The 23,069-nt window shown below is 33.4% G+C and overlaps 1 protein-coding gene and 1 pseudogene across 4 annotated transcripts in view; one reads left to right on the top strand and one right to left on the bottom strand.

The window, feature by feature from the left end:
• USP34 (ubiquitin specific peptidase 34) overlaps window positions 1–23,069 on the top strand; it is a 202,297-nt gene that overhangs the window by 2,279 nt on the left and 176,949 nt on the right. For 2 of the 4 annotated variants that reach the window (XM_032497624.1, XM_032497621.1), the window contains exon 2: window positions 13,302–13,365. The exons of the other annotated variants lie outside the window; for them this stretch is intronic. In XM_032497624.1, coding sequence (XP_032353515.1) covers window positions 13,302–13,365 — 64 coding nt within the window. The remainder of the gene's footprint in view (window positions 1–13,301; window positions 13,366–23,069) is intronic. 4 annotated transcript variants of the gene reach the window in all.
• LOC102507289 lies at window positions 8,090–8,966 on the bottom strand (annotated as a pseudogene).

Here is a 23,069-nt window from a genome sequence, read left to right as displayed (position 1 = left end):
TTTCATGTAATCTCACTCAGAATAATTATGTGTTAAGTCTGTCCTTTTTTCCCCCCTTAGATTTACTAGAGATGAGCTTTATTCATCCTTGATTGGAAATTCAGAGTTAAAGTCCTAAAATAATAAGCTTAGAATTCATCTCGATATAACTCCTCATAGCAATAAACTAAGAGAATAAATAAAATTAGGATACTGTTTAGGTGGTGTGTTTCACATTAATATCAGAAAGATAGAATTATTTTTTAGCTAAAGGCATTTTTTAAAATTTAATTTTTTTGTTTTGTTTTGGGGGCAAGTTAATTAGGTTTATTTATTTTTTTATTTTAATGGAAGTACTAGGAATTGAACCCAGGACCTCTAGCATGCTAAGCATGCACTCTACTACTCAACTATACCCTCCACCCCAGAATTGTTTTTTAAAAACACAGAAAAGATATTTCTTGTCATATTTACAAACACTGATCAAACTTAAAGAAGTCTGCCTGGACACACCAATAAATGTATAACCTAAACATTTTGTGTTTTAAATGAAAAGGTAGACTTAATGTGGATAGTATAGCGTTATATCTGATATGCACAGAGTTTTGATAAGGGTAAGTGCTTCCAATGAAACATTTATTTTAAAATCTGGCAGAATGTAATATATTTAAAAATCAAAACTGATAACAAAAGCTAATAAATAGCTTCCTTTTGTTATCAGTTTTTGATGAGAGTGTAAAATTACCAGTTATACCTCTAGTCCTGCTGAGAATCTGAAGCTCTGGGCATGGAAACACAGGTATATAGACAATTTTGCTGGCAGGTTAAGGGCTCATTGATCATGGCTAAGGACTCCATAGAATCTTCTCATTCTTTTTTTTAGTATGGTCTTGACAGGTATCCTAGAACTTGAAATTACATTTCCAAATAGCATTTTGTTTTAGTGTTAGAATTACCAGTCTGAACAACAGTAACATTTGAGTTTTCGTATTCTTTTCAGTGCTTCTTTGTGGAAGACATTTTAAAAGCATGGAGTGTATTGAGTGAATTTTGCTACTATCACTTTGTGGGGTTGCATTCAGCTTAGAAGATGATTTTAAGTTTATATTCCTTTGTTCTGTTGAGTTTTATGTATTTGCTGCTTTTATAGGTTCTTTTGTGAACTAGTTTACTAAGTCTAAAGCATTTCTTGATGTTGATGAGAAGCTGGAGGCCTGAAGTTATGTTTTGAGTCATCCCCATAGCTAGCTTAGTAGTAAATTGAGGTCACTTTTTGCCTTGGTGAGGTAAATTTCACTGAGAGCAGAGGGAAAATGGCTTTAAACGTGCACCCATCTTTTAAACCATTTGTATGTTGTGGATTTTATTCTACGTGTGTGTTTAGTGAATTACACTTTACCAAATGTCTTAAATGGGAAATTCATTTCTTTCCTAACTATCCTTTGAGATGGACAGGAGCAAGTTATTAGTACCTCAATTTTAAAGGTGAAGAAATTGAACATCAGAAAGACTAAGCGGTTTGCTGAAGATCACCTGTCACCTGCTTAGTAGTCACACCGAGCTCGATATTCTGATATCAGTATTTGCAGAATAATCCTGTTTGCATTTTTTTTTTAAAAATACTTTATTGAGCAATTGTGTTGGGAACTTTATCAATTCTTTTAGATAGATACTCTGTCACCCTTTTTAGATAAGAGAACCAAGGCTTGGAGTTTACATAACTTGTTTAGGGTCACATTTTATTTGGTGGAGTCAGGATTTGAACAGAACTTAATCCCAGGTCAAGCTAAGAGCCTTTGCTTTTTAACAGTTGTGTTATGCTATATAAACTTTGTGATGTTCTATTCAAATAGAAGATATTATGGGTACACTGATTGGTAAAATAAGAAATTACTAAATTTTTATGTATTTTCACAAACTCGAGCATGATTCTTCGGTAATTTGTAGGAAGAATTTAGAGTGACGGTAGATGTAGCTGAATGGGAATCTATCGAAGTATCTTAATATTGTCAACAGTGACCTCTTGACACATTTCTAGGTTTTAAGATATAAGTATGTAGGTACGAAATAATCGTTTGTAATATAACTTTTTTAGGTAGACATTTAGTACTAAAATTTGAACTAATTTTTTTTGGGGGGGGGGTTACTGGAGGTCCTGGGGATTGAACCCAGGACTTTGTGCATGCTAAACATGTACTCTACCTCTGAGCTATACCCTCTACTCCCCTGAACTGATTCTTAAAATTAGAAATTTGATTTTACTACAAAACAAAGTCCCAAATTATGGTTTTTTACTTGTTAAATCTTGCTAAGTCTGTATTCTCTTAAAACAGGTAATATTTCAAATAATGTTTTTCAAAGATAATAGCATTCACAATTTCAACTCAGATATCTTTATAAAGTAACTGATAAGCCATCAAGCCCTACAGTGCGTAGATTATTAACATTCAGACTGTCAAATGGAAAGTAACCTTTAAAAATTATATAAAAATTAAAAAAATACACAGTTTATCTACATTATCAATGATAACAATTGATATCTACCTTTAGCAATATATTCATAGAACATGTTAATTTTTTATAAGTTTAATAATAGTAATATCTGTATATCTACAAGTGTTTCTTATGTGTAGATTGAATATATGTTAATAAGAATTGGTATTTTTCCAGAAAGAGAAAGTCAGAAACTTTTCAATAATGATTTGACTAGGGTGTGACAGACCATTGCCAAATGGGATGGGCTACCTTTCTCTTTTTCACTTACTTTAATTTTTCCTAATTATAAAGGTTTCATATTTTTATTGTAGATGTATTAAGAACTGTTGAAGTTTAAGTCACCCATAATCTTACCATCCAGTGGTGATTCCTGTTGATGCTTTGAAGTATTTTTCCATTTTATTTTTGTGTGCACATTTACGTTTTTAAAATTGAGATAAATGTGCTTTAATGTCTAACTTGTTTCACCTAACATTGATCATTTCCCTTAACTTTTAAAAAAACATATTTTTGTCTGTATAATATTCCAATTTGTGTACAACTTTATATTTCCCTATTGTATGTTTGTTTCCAGTTCTTCCATATTATAAATAATGCTGCAAATGAACATCCTGGTATATAAATCTTGTAATTACATCACTGGTTCTTTGAGACAGATTTCTAGAACTGATTGCTGTTTCAAAAATATAGATATTTTGGAGGGGAGCGTGTAGCTCAGTGGTTGAGTGCCTGCTTAGCATGCATGAGCTCCTGGGTTCACTCCCCAATACCTCCATTAAAATAAATAAATCTAATTACACTCCCCCAAATATGTATATATATGGGTATTTTTGTTTATATTGTCTAATTACTTTCCAGGAAAGACACACTGTTTCCATTCTTTCAGCAGCACTCTTACTTGTGTTGAATGTTTTGGCAAAAAAAATGTAATAACAGTTACTAGTAAGTTTAAACACTCATATTTTTATTGGCTATTTGCATTTCTTATTTAATGCATTGCCTGTTTTCTTTTCCCACTCTTTAGGTTTTAATGTTTTGTATTATAAATACATTGTTCACTTTTTAAGTTTATCAATCCTAGCTTATATTCATCACGTACTTTTTTTTCCTGCTTTTTTGTTTGCTTTTTCATTTTGGTATTTTTGATTATAGATTTTTCAGAGATGCAGCTTCTTCAGAGTGTCTAAAACACTATATGTGATTATCATATTGCCTGCTTAACCCGTCATAGCTTTTCATTGCCTGAAGAATTAAGTCCTAATTTCATAGCCTGGCATATACTGTGTATCATAGCACAGTTTGGCTCAAACCCACCTTTCTAGCTTCACCTTTCACTTTTTTGGTGAAGCTTTCCCAATCTTTCCCAAATCTTTTCCAGTCTCTTGTAAAATGACTTTATTCCCTTTAGTTTAGAATACATACTTAGGTTATAGTTACCATCTCCCCCCCCTTTTTTTTTTAAACAACAGCCTCCCTTGCTGGATGGTGAATTTCTTAGTCAGGGGCTGTGTTTTGTTTATTCTTTTCCTAGTCCTAATACAGTGTCTTGTAGAGAGTAGGTGCTCAGTAAACATTGCAGTTAATGAAAAGTTTTTGTAGAAGAATGTGATTACCTAGGTAAATCAGTGTTTTTGGGCCTATAGTAGTAGTGATTTAGATATGAGTTTCTGGATGAATTATGCTATAGCTGCAAATTGTATATTGCTTTTTTATAAATCAGTAAGTATATGCTTACAAAAAAATGTCCACCCTGTGTTCTAAAGTAATAGGCAGTGCAAAAAGGCAAAAACTTTTCTACATAGTTGGTGAGATTTGGGTCTGTGGGATAAAATTTGGCTAAATGACTTTTATTCAGGACTTTATATACCAGGAAAATGATTGGACTTTTAATCTTTTAATATGATTAACTACTGTTAATGTTATTTTTCTCTCAAATTCCATAGAAATTAAAAACAGTCTCCAAATATATGTTACTCAGTTGAGAATTGATATAGTATAAACCTGGCTTCCTCCTGCACTTTCTTTGCTGTGATGGATTCAGGTATCCCTTTCTGTCCTGGCCATAACCTCTTCTAGAGACCTTATCTAGCTTACATCCCTGAAAGGCCTTCTCTCTAGCCATTTATTGCTGATTGGATTCCACATAGACTCCTGGCCTGGTGGATTGGTGGGGCTGTTGTCCATCAATCAGGTTTCTCCTGTCAGAATGTTTGAACTAAAGAGCCAGGTAGCTGTGAGAAGCTAAACTAGAGTGAGTGCTTTGGCAAGCTGATGCAAAGGAGCAGAAACATGGAGCAAGTGGAGGAGGCTGTTCGCAAAAGAGAACTGGGGCAAATTTATGGAAAGAGTTGACATTGAAACTCTATAAAGAGATAGAAGGCAATACTCTGGTGGCTTTCTAAGGGTCAACCTAGAGCTCATTTTGAACTGTCTCCCCTGTACATACCATTTGAATTAATTTGCAACCAAAAGAGTTTTGATTCCAGTGTTGCCCCATTGAGCTTTCCTGTATTGGAGATTAGGTGTAATCTTTAGGTGTGAGTGCTTCATTATAATCCGGCTTACTGTCTTGCAACATGTTGGGCAAGTGTCATCTGTAGTGTCTGGTGACAGGAAAAAACTTAGGAACCCCTGTTGTTGCTTACTCATCTCCTTACCCGGGTGTTCTTTTCAAAAGAATGAAAATAGCTTTGTTCTTTCTCATTTTAAAGGGATACTTGCTTTTATAGAAAAAAATCAGATAGTACAGAAAATAATAAAGAAGAAAATTAAGGTAACCTGAAACTCTGCTCACCAAAGAAATCGTTCAGGTTTTGGTGAAAATCTCTTAAATCATTCTTTTCTCTCTTTCCTTAGACACACTATTTTATGTAAATAAACTAATTACATGTTATTCTATATCGTTTTTATTAATAAGATGTAGGTGCCTTTCAATGGTAATAGGCATTTATATTATCATTTTCAGTGGCTTCAGTGTAGTATTCCATTATTTGGTCATACTGTAACTTAACCAGTCCTCTATTGATGGGCATTTGGGTATTATATAACTTTGTGTAATTGTTTATCACCTTGAATATATATATAGTCTCTGAAATCAGATGCTGAGTAGCTCACACTGGCAATATGTTAAAATTTAAAAAATTATCCTTCTAACATCAGAGCATGAGTGTAGAGGCTTCATAATCTTAAAGTGTTTATTTTGACTCCTAAGTCTGTTGGGGCTGTTTTAGCAATGCACTGATTCTAAACCACCATAAGACAAAATAGGCAGGTACTTTTTATTCTGGGTAACTTTGCTCCCAGACTCATGAACCTTATTCTGATTATTGAGAAAGGCTCAGAAGCCAGTGGTGAATGTAGAAGTGTAAGAGCTCAGAATAAATTGAGACTTAAGAAAATGCTTAAGACAATAGGACTTTTCAGGTTGTGTTCAAAGTAAGATAAATAAGGATACAGTGGATGCACTGCTTGGTAGAGTGGTATAACAGAGGGTGGTGGTCAGCAGAATGTTGTTTATTCACCCAATACTTTGTTACCATTTTGCTTTCTAAGAGGATCCCTAAACCCTCATGATAAAGCATATATTAAAAGGGACCTCCAGATTGATGAGGAATAAGAGAGCTTTGTTAGTGGTGATAAGAGTCAAAAATATTCAGGTCTGGGCAGATTCCTTCCAGTGAAGGTGATAGAACTATGGTTGTGTGTGATTATAAACCTTTACCTTTTAAGTTTCCTGAAAAACAGAAATTGGCAAGTATTTTCTTAGGTTAGCTCCCCCAACCCCTCATCAGTTTGGGAACTCTAAGAGAAACTTGACCACTATTAATCAGTAAAGAATGAAAGGATAGTGAAAAATTGATGTGGCACTTGTAAATAACTTATGTTAAATCAGTCTCATTTTTTTTTCTTTGATCTAGAAATCAAAATGTGGAGATGATATTTTGATTACATCAAGGCACTTGACAGAATCAGAAGCTGTCCTTGTGGGAAAAATGAGATGTGGGGTTTTTTGTTTTTTGTTTTTTGGTTTTTGGTTTTTGTTTTTTGTTTTTTTTTTGGGTCAACTTGGAGTACATCACTAGTGGCACCCCACAGGATCTTGTCCGTAATTCTTTTCGAGATTTTCAGCAATGGTCTTTGGTTTATAAATGATTCCTTGGAATGAAATTGTTCCTGTTTCAGTGGAGTGAACACGACTTTGGAATCTCTTTCCTTGTTTTGGAATGAAAAACTCATTTCGATTTGTTTTGCAAATTGGGGTTCACGTAAGATTTCTTCTGAGTAGAGAAGGGTATAGCAGCTTTATAAATAGCTTGAAAGCTGTTGACAATACTGATGCTCAAAAGCCAACACAACGTGAAACTCTCTTCAAGTATTCTAAGTATCATGCCCAGATTACAGGAGGTAGTAGTGCATTGCTCATGCAGTTGGAACACTGTGTTGAATTATCTATAACACGATGGTAACCCACTTCTAAGTTATTTGAATACTGTGCAATTTCACATTTCTTCTCGGGACCTCACAAAAATCTGAGAAATCATGAGAAATACGATGATTTGGCCAAGGTTACACAGCTAATAAGTAGTAGAGCTAGGACTACTAGACTTTAGTTCTTATTTCTACTCAGTATACTTTATACTGTTTTTGTTTTTTATTTCCTTTTTTTTTTTTTTTTAAGAGGAGTTTGACTATGGGAGTTGGGAATCTCATGAAAAACTGTTAAAGGAATTATAGGGAGATTAATTCTGGCTAAAATGAGTTAGGCAAGGTTTCAAGGAAAATGGATAGTTGAACTGGGCCTTTACCTGGAACAGTTGCTAGGAATGAGGGGAGTAGAATAGTTTACCATGATTTGTGGGACTCTGCATGACACATAGCCACTGCTAACCTCATTCCTTGCTTGCTTTGCTTTCTTTCAGTAATGTTCTTTATTGCCTCTGAGCCTTTATTTATGCCTGGAGCTTAAATCACCTTTCTATGCCTTTGTTTTTTTCAGAGTGGCTTTTTTTGAACATCCAATCAAGAGTAGTTCTGATTCTTACCCTTCATAGCACTTATCATAGTTTATTTTCTTGTTTAATGTCTTTTTGTTATGTAAGACTACAATACAAGTTCTGTGGTTGCAACTATCTTATATTAACTAAGTTTCACTGTGCCTGCACACACTAGGGTCACTACATATCTGTTAAAATATCTGAAAAATCTTAAGATCACTGTTGGGGGGTAATGGAACAGAAGATGAGGATAGGCTGAAGGTGGTGGTTTTTCCTGTTTTCTCAGTTTTTTGGGGGATATTTCAAATACTGTCAATCCCTGCTTTTGTGATGTCTTGCTCACCACCTCCCTTCATAAAAACGTGCTTCATTGATTTTTATTTTTTAAAAAACCTTACTTTATCAAGTTTTTTTTTTTTTAATGCTTGAGTGTCCATTGATATTAACACCTATGGATTGAAAATTTAAGATTGGGAGTTAACTTTTTGAACCCAAGTTAGAACTCTGTTGCAAGGACTAGAAAGAAGAAACATCCTATTTGGCAGAAACAAAGTGGATTTTTTTTTTAAAGCTATAACTAAGCAGTCCAGATATGGATTATCTTTGGGTGTGGTCTATTCTTAATCTACAGATTTGTAACATCATTTTCTGTGGCTTGCTTTGCTCTGCTTTTGACCTTAGTTTGTCCCTTATAGTAGCGGAAATGGCTACTGCGCACTATCTTTATACCACACCATTTGAAAGTCACATATTTATACTATGCAGAGAAGAAAAGAGACTCTTCTGAAACCTGTACGAAAACAAAGCAGCTTCTTTTTCCAAAACCTTGCTAGCAGATGGCACTTTGTAGATCATTGGCCCATATATCATTTGCCTTATTCCTAAAATAGAGTTCAAAGAGGATGGATTTTGCTTGGCTTAAACTAATGACCTATTCCTGAAGCTGATCCCACTCAAACCTCATAGCTAAAAAAAAAAGTTAGGTGTTTCCCAAGAAGAAATTTGGCATGTTGCGGTTATGAAGAAGGAAAGATTGTTTTTGGACAGCAAGCACACAGCTATCTAGTACATGGTGCTATATTGAGAGGCCCCCCCCCCTTTTTTTTGCAGTTGTCTGATTTTATTTCACAGTCAGCGGTTAGTTCTCATCCACATTGACTGTAAATTTTTGAAAGTGGTGACAGGCACCTAGATAACCAACATATAGAGTTCATTCATTGAGTCTTTATCCTTTTGTGTTTTCTGGATAACCGCACACACATACAGTATGGGACATTCCTTGTTCCTTTGGCCCATACTGCTTTGATGTTAATGTGCACATCTAGAAATCCCATCTCCTTCATGGCAGATTTCAGGATCTCTTTCAGTGTTTGAAAGGCACACCTCTTGAAGCTCATTCTGTGGATGCACTTGTGCGTGTTGATTGTGTAGTCTCTGGTCCCTAACCAGGATGGCTGAATGGCCCTGGTTCCCTCCACCCTTCTCTGTGGGAGCCATTCTGCTGGGCCCAGGTTGGAAAATTGAAAGCCATTTCTTAGCATATTTACTGAATTGATTAATATTTTTGTGTCTTACCTTAACTCTTTATGTTTAAATACCTTTTTTCAGTATATAACAAATATAGTGAATGTTTAATATGTGTAAAGCATTGTGCTGGACTCTGTCAGGTGTAGAAATAAATTCATTTAGATGTCTGTTTACCGTTAAGGTTAGAGTACAATACAGATGAGGCTGTAGGATGGTAGTTGAGAGAGTGAACTCTGTAACTGGACAGACCTCAGTTCAATTCCTGTTTCTGTCATTTATTAAATCTCTAGCTTTGTTTAAGTTCCCTAATCTCTTAGTGCCTTTTTTCTTGGAAATGAGGCTGATAATGCCTTAAATACATACTTCACAGGGATTTTGTGAAGATTAAATAAGATAATGCATATCAACTCTTAACACAGTGCCAGCCTATGAAATATACAAAAACCAATGGTATGGGAAGAAAACTGGTAAATTCCATTAAAATATATACAGCTGAAGTGCAGTGGGAGCAATGTAGTCTTCAGAGATCGGAGAAGGCTTCATGAAATTGATAGAATTTAAGTTGATCTTTGAGCAATTTTTGAATGATTGGAATTGGAGAAATGGTTATTTTTTGTTTTTAACATTTTTTTTTGAGTTATAGTCATTTTACAATGTTGTGTCAAATTCCAATGTAGAGCACAATTTTTCAGTTATACAGATAGATATACATAACATGAACATTCATATATTCATTGTCACATTTTTTTTTCACTGTGAGAGAAATGGTTATTTAAGGAAAAATAATTTTGTGATAATAGTAAACATAGTTGGTCTTTCTTGAAACTTCACAAAGAGTTGCCTCTGGTTTTATTTATTTCCTTCTACTTCCTCCAGGGTCTTGCTCTTCAGCTCTTTTTCTTCTTCAGTGTCTTAAGCTCTCAAGCTTCACAGGTCACCAGTGTCCTCCTGTTTATCAAAGAAAATGGAGAGATTTTCTTTGACCAGGGTTTTCTCTTTCTGTTTCACTTTTTTTTTCCTGCTTATGGATGTAATGTATATGATCATTGTAGAAAGCTTCGGGAATACACAAGTAAAAACATTCATAATTACATTGTTAAAACTTTGGTATATATCATTCCAGCTAATTTTCTGTGAATATAAAAAATTGAGGTCACATGTACTGTCTATGAGCATTTTCTCATATCCTTGTGTGTATCTATCTGAGAACAGAATTTAGTGGCAGCCTACTTTTACTGTTTTGAATGTAACACATATTTAACTAGTGTTTTTCTGTGAATAAAAAAAAGTTAAGTATCCTTTAGCATAGAAATCTGGGTCATGTCCAGGATCAAAAGGTAAAAACTTCTAAGACTTCTCATTGCTAAATTGTCTTCCAGAAGGCTTATACTAATTTATAACTCCAACAGCAGTATTTGAGAGTGCCTGTTTATTTGGATTAGATATTTTTGAAAATCCATATAGTAGGGAAAAAAAGGATATAGTCACTATCCTAAACTGTTTGGTTCTTGCAAGAGTTCAGATATTGAGGATTATTGCATTATTTGTATTGACATTTGATTCCTGAGTTTTAATAATGAATAGTTTGTTGTTATTTAGAAAGACTTCTCCCACTCTGAGATCAGATATGCAATTTATTTTTTTTCTAGTTTTTATGATTTAATTTTTAATTCACCTGGAATTTATTTTGGTGTAAGTTATGAAGTGGATTTAACATTAGTTTTCCAAGTGGATCTAACATTAGTTTTCCAAAGTATTACTCATTGATCTTAGCATCCATCTTTTTTCCTCACTGTTTTGATATGCCACCTCTGTCTTATACAGAATTCTTTTTTTTTTTAAATATACAATTCTTGAATATATTCCTGGAGGTTTGTCTGTAAGGTTTTTATTGTTTAATTAATCATTTGGCTTTAATTTAGTCGCTTGATGTATTTTAGTACCTAATGCTATTAAACCAAATAGCTAGTGAAGAATGCTATTAAACCCAACAGCTAATGAAGAGTTATTTATTCCTTGAAATAAAACTTCAGATCCTTTGGTGTTGCCCTTTTCTTCCCTCAGTTCTATTGTGATTTTTATTGAAGTTACATGATGTTTATCAGAGCATGAGTTGACATCTTACGGTATGGATTCTGCCCCTTCAGGAAGCATACTGTGTTTTCCCATTCATGTAATCTTCTCTGTTTCTCTGAAATTTTGTAGATTTTTTTCTTTTATGTGGATTCTGCACATTTCCTTAACATTTATTTCTAAGGATTTAAAATTTTTGTTCTTACTGTAAGTGGATTTTCACACACATTTATCATTATTTATTTTACTTTATTTTTGGTTTTATTGAATTACATACCTTGGAAGTCACCCATTGAAACTGTACAACTCAGTGGCTTTCAGTGTATTCACAGAATTACTCTGTCTTCACTACAGTCAATTTTAGAACATTCATCACCTCAAAAAGAAGCCCTGCATCTTTTAACTATCACTCTAATTCCCTGTTGTCCCAGCCCTAAGCAACAATCTTCCTTCTCTATGTATTTGCCTATTTGAACCTTTTATATAAATGGAATTATATTGTCTTTGGTGACTGACTGACTTTCAGTTAGCACATTTTTAGGATTCATCCATGTTGGAGCATGTATCAATACTTCATTCCTTCTGTGGCTGAATAATATGCCATTGTATGAACATACCACATTTTGTTAATCCACTCATCAGTTGATGGACATTTGGATTGTTTTCTATCTTCTGGCTATTGTGAGTAATGCTTCTCTGAGCATTTGTGTAAAAGTTTTTCATGGACTTAATTTGCATTTCCTACAGGTATATATTTAGGAGTGGAATTACTGGGTCAAATGATAACTCATTTTTACTTTTTCAGAAAACTGTCAGACTATTTTCCAAAGTGCTTCAAAATATTATATTCCTTTCAGCAGTGTATGAGGGTTCCAACATCTTCGCCAACACTTGTTATTTTGACTGTTCTAGCCATCCTAGTGAGTGTAAAGTGATATCTCGTTGTGGTTTTGATTTACATTTCCCTGCTGAATAATGATGATGAGTATCTTTTCATATACTCATTTGTCATTTATATATACCTTCTTTGGAGGAATACCCGTTCAGATCCCTTGCTCACTTTTTAATTGGGTTACTTATTTTTTATTACTGAATTATAAGAGTCCTTTATATATTCTAGACATAAGTCCCTTATCAAATAAATGATTAGCAGTTTTTTTTCTCCCATACTGAGGATTGTCTTTTCACTTTGTCAGTAGTGTTCTTTGAAGCACAGAAGTTTTTAATGTTGACAAAGTTCAATTTATTTCTTTTCTTGCTTCTGCTTTTGGTGTCATATCTATTGTCAGAATCCATTGCTGAATCCAAAAGCATGAAGATTTACCCCCCTGTGTTTTCTTCTATGAGTTTTATAGTTTTGGTTCTTGTATTTAGATCTTTGATCCATTTTGAGTCAATTTTTTGTACATGATGTGAGCTAAGGGTCCGACTTCATTCTTTTGCATGAGGCTATTCAGTTGTTTTAGCACTATTTGTAGAAAAAGACATTTCCCATTGAGTGGTCTTGGCACCTTTGTTGGAAATCAGTTGACCATGGATACCTGGATTTGTTTCTGGACTCTCATTTTGGTTCCGTTGATTTATATATCTGTCCTTCTGCCAGTACTACACTGTCTTGATTACTGTAGCTTTGTAGTAAGATTTGAAATTGGAAAGTATGAATCTTTGTTCTTTTTGAAAATTGTTTGGCTGTTCTGGGTCTCCTGAGTTTCTATGTGAATTTTAGGATCAGCTTGCCAATTTCTACGAATAAGCCAGCTGGGATTCTGATAGGGTGTGGTAAATTTATAGATAAAGCTGAAGAGTATTACTATTTTAATAATATTAGGTCTTTTGATCCATGAACATGGGATGTCTTTCCCTGTATTTAGACCATCTTTAACATTTTTCAACAGTGCTTTGTGGTTTACAGTGTGTAAGTTTTGCATCTCTTCTTATTAAATACATTCCCAAGAATTTGTCTTTTTGATGCTATTTCAAATGACATTGTTTTCTAAGTTTAATTTTTGCATTGCTTGTTGCTAGTGTATAGAAGTACAGTTGATCTTGTATATTGATCTTGTATCTTGCACTCTTGTTAAACTTGTTTATTAATTTTCTTTAGTGGAGTCTTTAGGATTTATACAAGATCATGTCACCTGTGAATAGAGTTTCACTTCTTTTCAATTGGGATACCTTTTATTTCATGTAATTCTTTATTAATAAAGCTGTATCTTCATTTGGCTCCATCAGTGGTTCTCAAAGTTTGATATGTGGACCCTGGATGTTCCAGAGAGCCTTTCAAGGGGTCTGAGAGGTAAGAAATCATTCACAGTGCAAGGGTGTGGTGGATAAAACTCCTGGTCACATTGCAGAAAATAAGGCAGTGGCACTAAGTAGTTAATGTAATCTTTACTGCCACACACATGCTATTTAAAAAAAAAAATCAGTTGATGCCTTTGAAGCAATGAAAATTTTATTAAATCTCAGAAGCTTGTGTACATGTCTTTAATATTCTGTGATGAAATGAGAAACGCATATAAGCATTTCTTCTGTATACTGCAGTATGATGGTTGTATTAGGAAAGTGCAATCATGTGATTGAGTTATAAGTTGAACCAACTGCTTTTTTCATGAAACACCATTTTTATTTGAAAGAATGATTTACTCAGAGATTATCCAGATTTGGGTATTTGGCGGGCATTTTCTGGAATGAATGAGGCAAGCATGTCACTTCAAAGAAGACTGGCAGGGAAATGTACACAAAATGTTATCATTACTCACAGAGAAAAAAATGTGACAGTGAGTGTGTATATGTCCATGAATAACTGAAAAATTGTGCTGAACACTGGAATTTGACACAACATTGTAAAATGATTATAAATGAATAAAAAATGTTAAAAAAAAAAAAAAAAAGAAGAAGACTGGCAGTATTAGTTGCCAGTAATAAAACTGAGCTTTCAAGAAAAATTTACAGTTTGGAAAACTTGTACTGTCACTGTGAATTTGACAGCTGCCCAGTATACAAATTTTTAATGAATTTGATGGGAATATTGATGATAGAATTTTTTGTATTGTCTATTCAGAGAACAAAATGGATGAATTTTAATGTAACAGTACCAATAAGGTTATAGATTGCACATTGCAGCTTATCCATAAGAAGATAACACTCTGAGTTTTGGTATAACAAAGAAGAATACCCAAAATTATCTGACAAGGCTATTAAAATACTCTTTCCATTTCCATGTTCAGATCTTTTAAGGACTGTATTTTTTTTTTTTTTAGTGCTTCACCAAAAGTATATGGCAACACATAGAATGCAGAAGTAATTAATGAGAATCCAACTGTTTTCTATTAAGCCAGATCCTAAAGATATTTTCAAAAATTTAAAACAGCACTGGTCAAATCACTGATTTGTTAAAATGGAAAATGTAATAATTTGTCATAAACTGATGAGCAAATAATTAAACGTTTTTGAGTTTTAATTTAGAACACAATAAATATTGATAAACATAAATCACCTTTTTTTTAATCTTCAGTTTTTAAGTGTGTAAAGTAGATTGAAAAACAAAATTTGAGGACTGCTGAGCTGCATAATCTTAAAATTTTCCCATTCCTCTTCGTTATTCAGGGTTTTGTTACTCTAATCTCTTAAGAATGGAGATTACTCAAGGTTTAGTCCTTTGCTGTGTATATTATGAAGAAGTCGAATTAAGGATTCAATTTATTCCCATGACTTCATTATCTTTCAGACACTTTGAGAGTGTTTCTAACCCTGACCAATTTTCTAAGTGTCAGTCTAATGTTCTTAATTTAGGTCCAGAGGTTTCTTCTTAAATATCATTCTTTGTCCTCAGATTCAACAAAAGTAAAACTGAGTCCTTCATCTTGTACTCATTTATTTTCTTGCTTGCTTTTTTACCTGAATCTTGGTTAACTGTGAATTTCTCACAGTGGAAGTTACTTCAGTATTTGTTCTACTTTCCAGACCTTAGAATAGTACCTCTGAAACTTTAATGTATATATGAATCGCCTGGAGATTTTCTTTAAAATTCAGATTAACTCAAGCAGTTTGAAGTTTTTCTTGAGATTGTTCCTTCTAATAGCTTCCAGATGATGCTGATGATGTTGGTCCTTAGAACACACTTTGAGTAGCAGAGCCTTAGAATACTTTAATTCTATTTATTCTGCTCCTGTCTTTTATACTCCTATTGTAGTCTTTTTTAATTACTTATATTTTTAAAGTTCTAGAAGACATTATTATTATAAAGTCAATATTCATTTAGATTTACCCACATTTACCCTTTCTTTTATTCTCCATTCTCTATTACATCTCTGGGCTTTCATCAGGGATCATTTTTCTTTTAGCATTTCCTATAGTGTGATTCTCCTGTGGATGATCTTTTCCAGCATTTATTTGTCTTTTAAAATGAAGATAAAATGTTTTCAGGCAAACAAACACTGAAATAGGGTTTTGAATTAGATTAGCAGGTACTATTTATTGCTTCTTTCAATAAGTCATTCCACTTTTTAGTATTTAATTTTTTTTGGAAGGGGGAATTAGGTTTATTTATTTATGTTTAGAGAGGGTACTGGGGATTGAACCCAGGACCTCATGCATGCTAAGCATGTACTCTACCACTTGAGCTATACCCTTCCCCAGGTTATTCCATTAAAAAAATTTTTTTTGGCTTAAATAGTTAATACTGAGAAGTCAGCCATCAGTTTTACTATTGCTTCTTTAAAGGTAAGTTTTTTATTTATCTGTCTGATTTTAAGACTCTTGTCTTAGGTCTTCAGTTTTACTGTGATAAGTCTACATCTGTTTTTGTATTTATTTGCTTGGGAGTCATTCTTGAATCTGGTTTGAGTTTTGAAAAATTAGTTTTGTGTTCATTATCTCTTCAAATGTAGGTCCTGCCTCATGCTTTCATAGTCTTTTGGAACTCCAGATATCTTTCATCATCTTCCTTGTCTCTTTAGCTCTCTTCTATATTTTCCATCCTTTTGTCTTTTGTGTCTCTCTACTTCAGACTAGATACTTATTTTTGACCTATCTTCTTTACCTTAATCCTCTCTTAAATTCTATGTAATCTAATATTAAAGCCATCTTTTGAGATCTTCATTCCAGTTACTGTATATTTTAACTGTAAAGCTTTTAGTTCTCGCATTTCAGTATTTTAAAACTTTGCTGAAATTATTTTTTTTCTTTTTCTTTCTTTCTTTCTTTTTTTTTTTTTTTTAATGGAGGTACAGGAGATTGAATCCAGGACCTCATGTGTGCTAAGCATGTGCTCTGCCACTGAGCTATATCTCTCCCCCTGAAATTCTTGATCTAAACATCTAATATCTTGAACATATTTACTACTGTAAAGTTCAGGTCTGATAACTACAATATCTGATTTTTTGTCTTACTATTCTTTTTTTTTCACTCTTTGTTTTTGATTCTGTGGTTTATGGTCTTGTTTTTTGGTATGCTTGGTAATTTTTTGATTTTATTATAGAAAAACTAAAACACACAGAGTCATGTGTAGAAGTATAAGAAAGTTCATGGCAATGATAGTTATGAACCAGCAACCCAATCAGTAATTGCCAACTTAGACAATTTTGTTTCGTTTCTATCCTATCCATTCTCTTTCCCCCACCCATTGGGTGACTTTCAAGTAAATTCAGATATCATATGTTACCTGCATATAAATTTCAATATAGTTCTAAAAGACATAGTTTAGAAATACATAACCATAATATCCTTAAAACTATAAAATTGAGTAATTTCTTAATACAAAATATCTAGTGGTCAAATGTCCCTCATACTCTAAGTTAAAAAAAATTGTTTTTAGAATTTGTATCAAGATTCAGATGAGATCTACTGAAGTTGCTGATTTAAAAAAAAAAATTGGAATCATTGATGTGTAATTTGTATACAATAAGCTGCATCTATCTTCAGTGTATGATTCCATTCATCTTGACAAAATGTGTACACCTATGTAAGCACCACCACAATTGAATATTATCACCAATGTACCATCCTTGTAACTGCTGATGTGCTTTTTTCCCCAGCTTTATTGAGATATAATTGACATATAACATTGTGTAAGTTTAAGATGTATAACATGATGAGTTGTTGCATGTATATATTACAAAATGATTACCCCAATAAAATTAGTTAAAATATCCATCACCTCACATAATTACCTTTTTTGGGGGTGTGGTGAAAACATTAAGATTTATTCTCTTCGCAGCTTTAAAGTATGTAATGCAGTGTTGTTAATTATGGTCACCATGCTGTCATCATGGTCCCAAGAACTTACTCATCTTATAATTGCAAGTTGGTACCCTTTGACCAATATCTTCCCATTTCTCCCACCCCCTACCCCTCTGGCAATTACCATTTTATTCTTTTTTATGAGTTCAGCTTTTTTTAGATTTCACATGTAATTGGGACCATACAGTATTTATCTTTCTCTGACTAACTTCACTTAGCATAATTTCCTCAAGGTTCATCCATGTTGTCACAGATGGCTAAATTTATTCCATTGTGTATATGTATCACATCTCCCTTATCCATTCATCCCTGGACACTTAGGTTGCTTCTGTTCCTTGGCTCTTTATTGTACATAATGCTGCATTGAACATGGGCATATGGATATCTCTTTGAGATAGTAATCCACTTCCTTTGGATATTTTGAGATAGTAATCCATTTCATTTGGATATGTACCCATAGGTGGGAGTGTAAGATTATGTGGTGGTTCTATTTTGCATTTTTTCAGGAATTTTTCATACTGTTTTGCACTGTGGCTGTACCAATTTATATTCTCACTTAACAGTGCATCAGGGTTCCCTTTTCTCTACATCGTCACAAATACTTGTTATCATTTGTCTTTTTGATAATGGCCATTCTAACACATGGTGAGGTGATAGCTCATTGTAGTTAATTTGTATTTACCTAATGATTAGTGATGTTGAACATCTTTTATGCATATATTGACTATCTATGTTGTCTTTGGAAGAATGTCTATTAAGGTCCTTTGGAATTTTTTAATTGTTTTTGTTTTGCTATTGAGGTGTATGCGTTTCTTATGTATTTTGGTTATCAAAAACCTTTTAAATATTTTGGAAATCAACCCTTTATATGTGGTTTGCAAATATTTTCTTCCATTTCATAGATTGATTGTTTCTTTTGCTGTGCAGAAGCTTCTTAAGTTTGACGTAGTACTACCTGTATATTTTTGTTTTTGTTGCTTGTGCTCTTGGTTGTTATAGCAAAAAAATCATTGCCAAGACCAATGTCAAGGACTTTTTCCACTGTGTGTTTGGTTTCAGGTCTTAACTTTGAATCTTTAATCCATTTTGAGTTAATTTTTGTGTATGGTGTTAAGTAAGGGTCCAGTTTCATTCTGTGGATAGCTCAACACTATGTATTGAAGAGACCCTTTCCCTATTGAATGTTCTTGGCTCACTTGCCAAATTTATTAGTAACCATATATTTCTGACCTTTTCATTCTGTTCCATTGGTCTCTGTGTCTTTTTATGCCAGTACTGTACAGTTTTGATTATTATTATTTTGTAATGTAATTTGAAATCAGGAAATGTGATGCCTCCAGCTTTGTTCTTTCTCAGGATTGCTTTGGCTGTTTGGAGTCTTTTGTGGTTTCATGTGAATTTTAGGATTCTTTTTTCTATTTCTGTGAAAAATGCAATTGGAATTTTGGAGGATTGCATTGAATCTTTAAATGGTTTTGGGTAGTATGGACATTCTAGCAATATTCTTCTGATAATGAACACAAAGTATCTTTCCATTTATTTGTGTCTTTAATTTCTTTCATCATTGTCTTAAGTTTTCAATGTACAGATCTTTTTCACCTTCTTGCTTAAGTTTATTCGTAAGCATTTTATTGTTGATGTTGTAAATGGGATTGTCTTCTTTCTTTTTTGGATAGCTCATTGTTAGTGTATTAAAATGTAACTGACTTTTGTATGTTGTTACTGTATTCTGCAACTTTACTGGACTTATGTATTCTAACAGTTTTTTGTTTTGGGGACAGTCTTTAGGACTTTCTCCACATGAGATCATGTCATCTGCGAACATGATACTCATCCAAGGGATGAATCCCACTTGATGATGGCTTATAATCCTTTTAGTTTGCTGTTGAATTTGGTTTGTTAATATTTTGTTGAAAAACTTTTGCGTGTATGTTCATCAGGGATATTGGCCTGTAGTTTTTTTTTTTTTTTTTCCTTATATCCTTATTGGGCTTTGCTATCAGAATAATTCTGACCTTTACTGTGAAAATGAGTTTGGGAGTGTTCCCTTTTCAGTTTTTTTGAAGAATCTGAAAAGGCTTGGTGTTAATTATTCTTTATATGTTTGATAGAATTCACCAGTGAAATCATCTGATCTTTGGCTTTTCTTTGTTGGGAAGTTTTTGATTACTAATTTGGTTCTCTAACTCATTATTGGTCTGTTCACATTTTCTGTTTCTTTTTCTAGGTTGTCTAATTTGTCATCTTATAATTATTTATAGTAGTCTCTAATACCTCACTTGTCTCGTCTTTCATTTCTGATTTAACTTTTCTCTTTTTTTCTTAATCTAGCTAAAGATTTGTCCTTATTTTTATCATCTCACAGAACCAGCTGTTAGTTTCATTGATTTTTTTTTCTTCTCTATTTTCCTAGTTTTTATTTCATTTATTTCTGCTCTGATATTTGTTATTTCCTCCTTTCTGCTAACTTTGGGCTTAGTTTGTTCTTTCTCTAGTTTCTTGAGGTATAAAGTTAGGTTGTTTTTTTGAGAGGGGTCCCCCCCCCTTACTGTACCATTTATCACTGTAAGTTTCCCTCTTAGGACTATGTTTTCTGTGTTCCATAAGTTTTGGTATATTGTGTTTCCACTTCTGTTTGTCTCAAGATATTTTTTGATTTCTCTTTTGACTACTTTGGTTGTTCAGAAGTGTGTTGTTTAATATCCATGTATTTGGATTTTCCAGCTTTCCTTCTGTTACTGATTTCTGTTTTATATCACTGTGCTTGGGAAAGATACTTGATATGATTTCTGTGTTCTTAAATTTGCTAAGACTTGTTTTGTGACCTAACTTATGACCTGGAGAATGCTTCATGTGCACTTTAAGAGAATATGTGTTCTGCTGATGTTGAGTGGAATGTTCTGTTAGGCCCATTTGTTGTATAGTTCTAGTTCAGTGTTTCCTTATTTTCTGTCTGATATATCTATTGCTGAAAGTAGGATATTGAAGTTCATTAATATTATTGTATTACTCTTTCTCTCTTCAGATCTGGTAGTATTGGCTTAATATATTTAGATACACTGATGTTGGCTGTATGTATATTTACTATTTTTGTATCCTCTTAATGAACTGACCCATTTATTATTGTATAATGACTTTCTTTGTCTCTTGTTACAGTCTTTAGTTTAAAGTCTATTTTGTGGGATATAAATGTAGCTACCTCTTCTTTCTGTTTGCATTTGCTTGGAATGTGTTTTTCCATCTCCACTTTGAGTCTGTGTGTGTACTTAAAGTTGTAATGAGTATCTTTCAGGCCACATTTAGTTGGATCTTTTTTTTTTTTAATCCATGCAGCCAGGCAGTGCCTTTGATTGGAGAATTTAATTTATTCACATTTAGAGTGATTATTGATAGGTAAGGGCTGGCTACGGCCATTTTATTGTTTACTGGCTGTTTTTTAATTTCATTTTTCCTTTCTTTCTCTCACTGTTTTTTGTGAACTGATGATTTTCCTAGTGGTATGCTTTGATTTCTTTTCCTGTCTTTTGTATATTTACTATAGGTTTTTGCTTTGAGATTACCATGAAACTTATGTAAAACATCTTATAACGGTCCATTTTAAGCTGATAACAACTTCGATACATGCAATGACTCTGTCCTTCTGTCTCAGAGTCCCAATTTTTGTTTTTGATGTCACAGTTTACGTCTTTTTATATTGAATATCCATTAACAAATTATTTTAGCTGTACTTATTTTTAGTAGTTTGTTTTCTAGCCTTTATGCTAGAGTTAACTGATTGACATACCACCATATTACAGTAAGACTATCCTAAATTTGATTGTATACTACCTTTATAATGTGTTACATTTTCATGTACTAATTAGCATCCTTTCATTTCAATTTGAAGAATTTCTGCCTAATTATTTTAAGGCTGGTGTACTGATGATAAACCCTATCAGCTTTTGTTTGTTTGGGAAAGTCTTTCTCCTTCATTTTTGAAGGACAACTTTTCTGGGTAAGGTATTCCTGATTGGCTTTTTCTTTTGGCACTTTGAATATATTATCCCATTCTTTCTGGGCTTGTAAGATTTCTGATGAGAAATCCACGAATAGCCTTGTGAGGGGGTTCCTTTGTGAGGATTTTTTTTTCCCCTCTCTTTTAGGTAGTTTCATTATAATGTGTATTGGAGAAGTTTTTTGTTTTTTTTTTTTTTTGAGTTAAAATTTTTTGGGGAACTGTGAGCTTCATGAACTTGGATGTCCAAATATCTTTACAAATTTGGAGAGTTTTCAGCTATTTCTTTAAACTTTTGCTCCTTTTCTCTTTTTTCCTTCTGGAATTTCAGTAATGCATAGATTGTTTCTCTTAATTGTATTCCATAGATTCTGTGGGCTTCCTTTACTCTTTTTCATTTTTTTTTCTTTGTTCTCCTCTGAGTGGTTAGTTTGAATTGACCTGTCTTCTAGAATCTTTCTTCTGCTTTCTCAAGTCTACTGTTGAGTATCCCTGTCATATTTTTATTTCATTCATTGTATTATTCAGCTCCAGAATTTCTACTTGGTTCTCTTCTGTGGTTTCTCTTTTTTTAACTTCTCATATTATTTGTGTACTTTTTATTTCACTAATTGTCTTTCTATGTTTTCTTGTAGCTCACTGAGCTTCCTGAAAATACTATTTTGAATTATTTATTGGACAGATTGCAGATCTCCATTTCTTTGGGGTTGATTACTGGAAAACTATTGTGTTCCTTTTGTGATTTAATGTGATCTTTATTTTTAATGTTCCATGATGTCTTGATTTGCTGTTTCAGCATTTGTAGTCATCTCCTCTAGTTTTTACTGACTGGCTTTGGGAGAGACATATCTTTTGTTAGCCCTGTTAGGGATTCTGAGGGTTCCTCAGACCTTTTCTATGGCTATGCTTGCTCTTCATTTCTTGTTCTCTTTGGAGGCTTAATTCTTAAGGTTGTATGCCCTCTCCTGATCACGGACAGCTGGATTGAATGCTAATAGCCCCCCATTTGCTTTCTCTACAGTAGTGCTGAATTCTCAAGTTTGTGTGCTTTCTCCCATTTACTCATTAACTGTTTGTGAAGGCTTGCTCATGCTGCCCTTAGGAGTGCAGGTAGGAAGCCATCCACAGGTGGATGTATGTGTGAGTGAGGTACATGGAGAGTTGGGAGTGCCTCTTTGGAATTTGGGGTATCCTCAGATAAGATTTCTCCTGGTACTGTGCTGTGCTGTCTTGGGGGGAAGGGTGTTACAGATAAAGTGAAACTGCTCCTTTACTCTCTTCAGTGTTTCCAGTCTTGGATTGTGTGTGTGTGTGTGTGCTGGAACTTCTCTGATGTACTCTCAGACTTCGACAAAGGCACTGACTTGTTATTCATGGGTGATTGTCATATTAGTGTTCTTTGGAAGGATTATAGTGGAAAACTTCTATTTTGATATCCTCACTCTCTACTGGTGTATGTTACACGACCCAAACTAAGATTTGTTTTCTGTATATTTTTGTTAAAATGGAAATAAACTTTATGTACTATTTGTATCTGGCATTTTTTCGGCTTATATCATTGTAAGTTCTGTGTTGCTTATTAGTGTGTCAGTATGTTGGTTTTTATAGCTGAATAGAATTCCATGTGTAGATAGGATTTTTTTTTTAATCAGTCCACTCTTTGGACACTTGGTTTGTTTCTGATTTGAAGCCTTTTGAAAAATTTGTTTTGCTTAATTTGCTTTTTGTTTTTGTTTTTGGTTTCCTGCTTGGACTAATTCTAT

This window comes from Camelus ferus, chromosome 15 (assembly GCF_009834535.1).
Source record: "Camelus ferus isolate YT-003-E chromosome 15, BCGSAC_Cfer_1.0, whole genome shotgun sequence".
In the NCBI taxonomy this organism is placed as follows: Eukaryota; Metazoa; Chordata; class Mammalia; order Artiodactyla; family Camelidae; genus Camelus; species Camelus ferus.
Note: the sequence above shows the minus strand (reverse complement) of the source record. Positions and strands in the feature narration are given on the sequence as shown.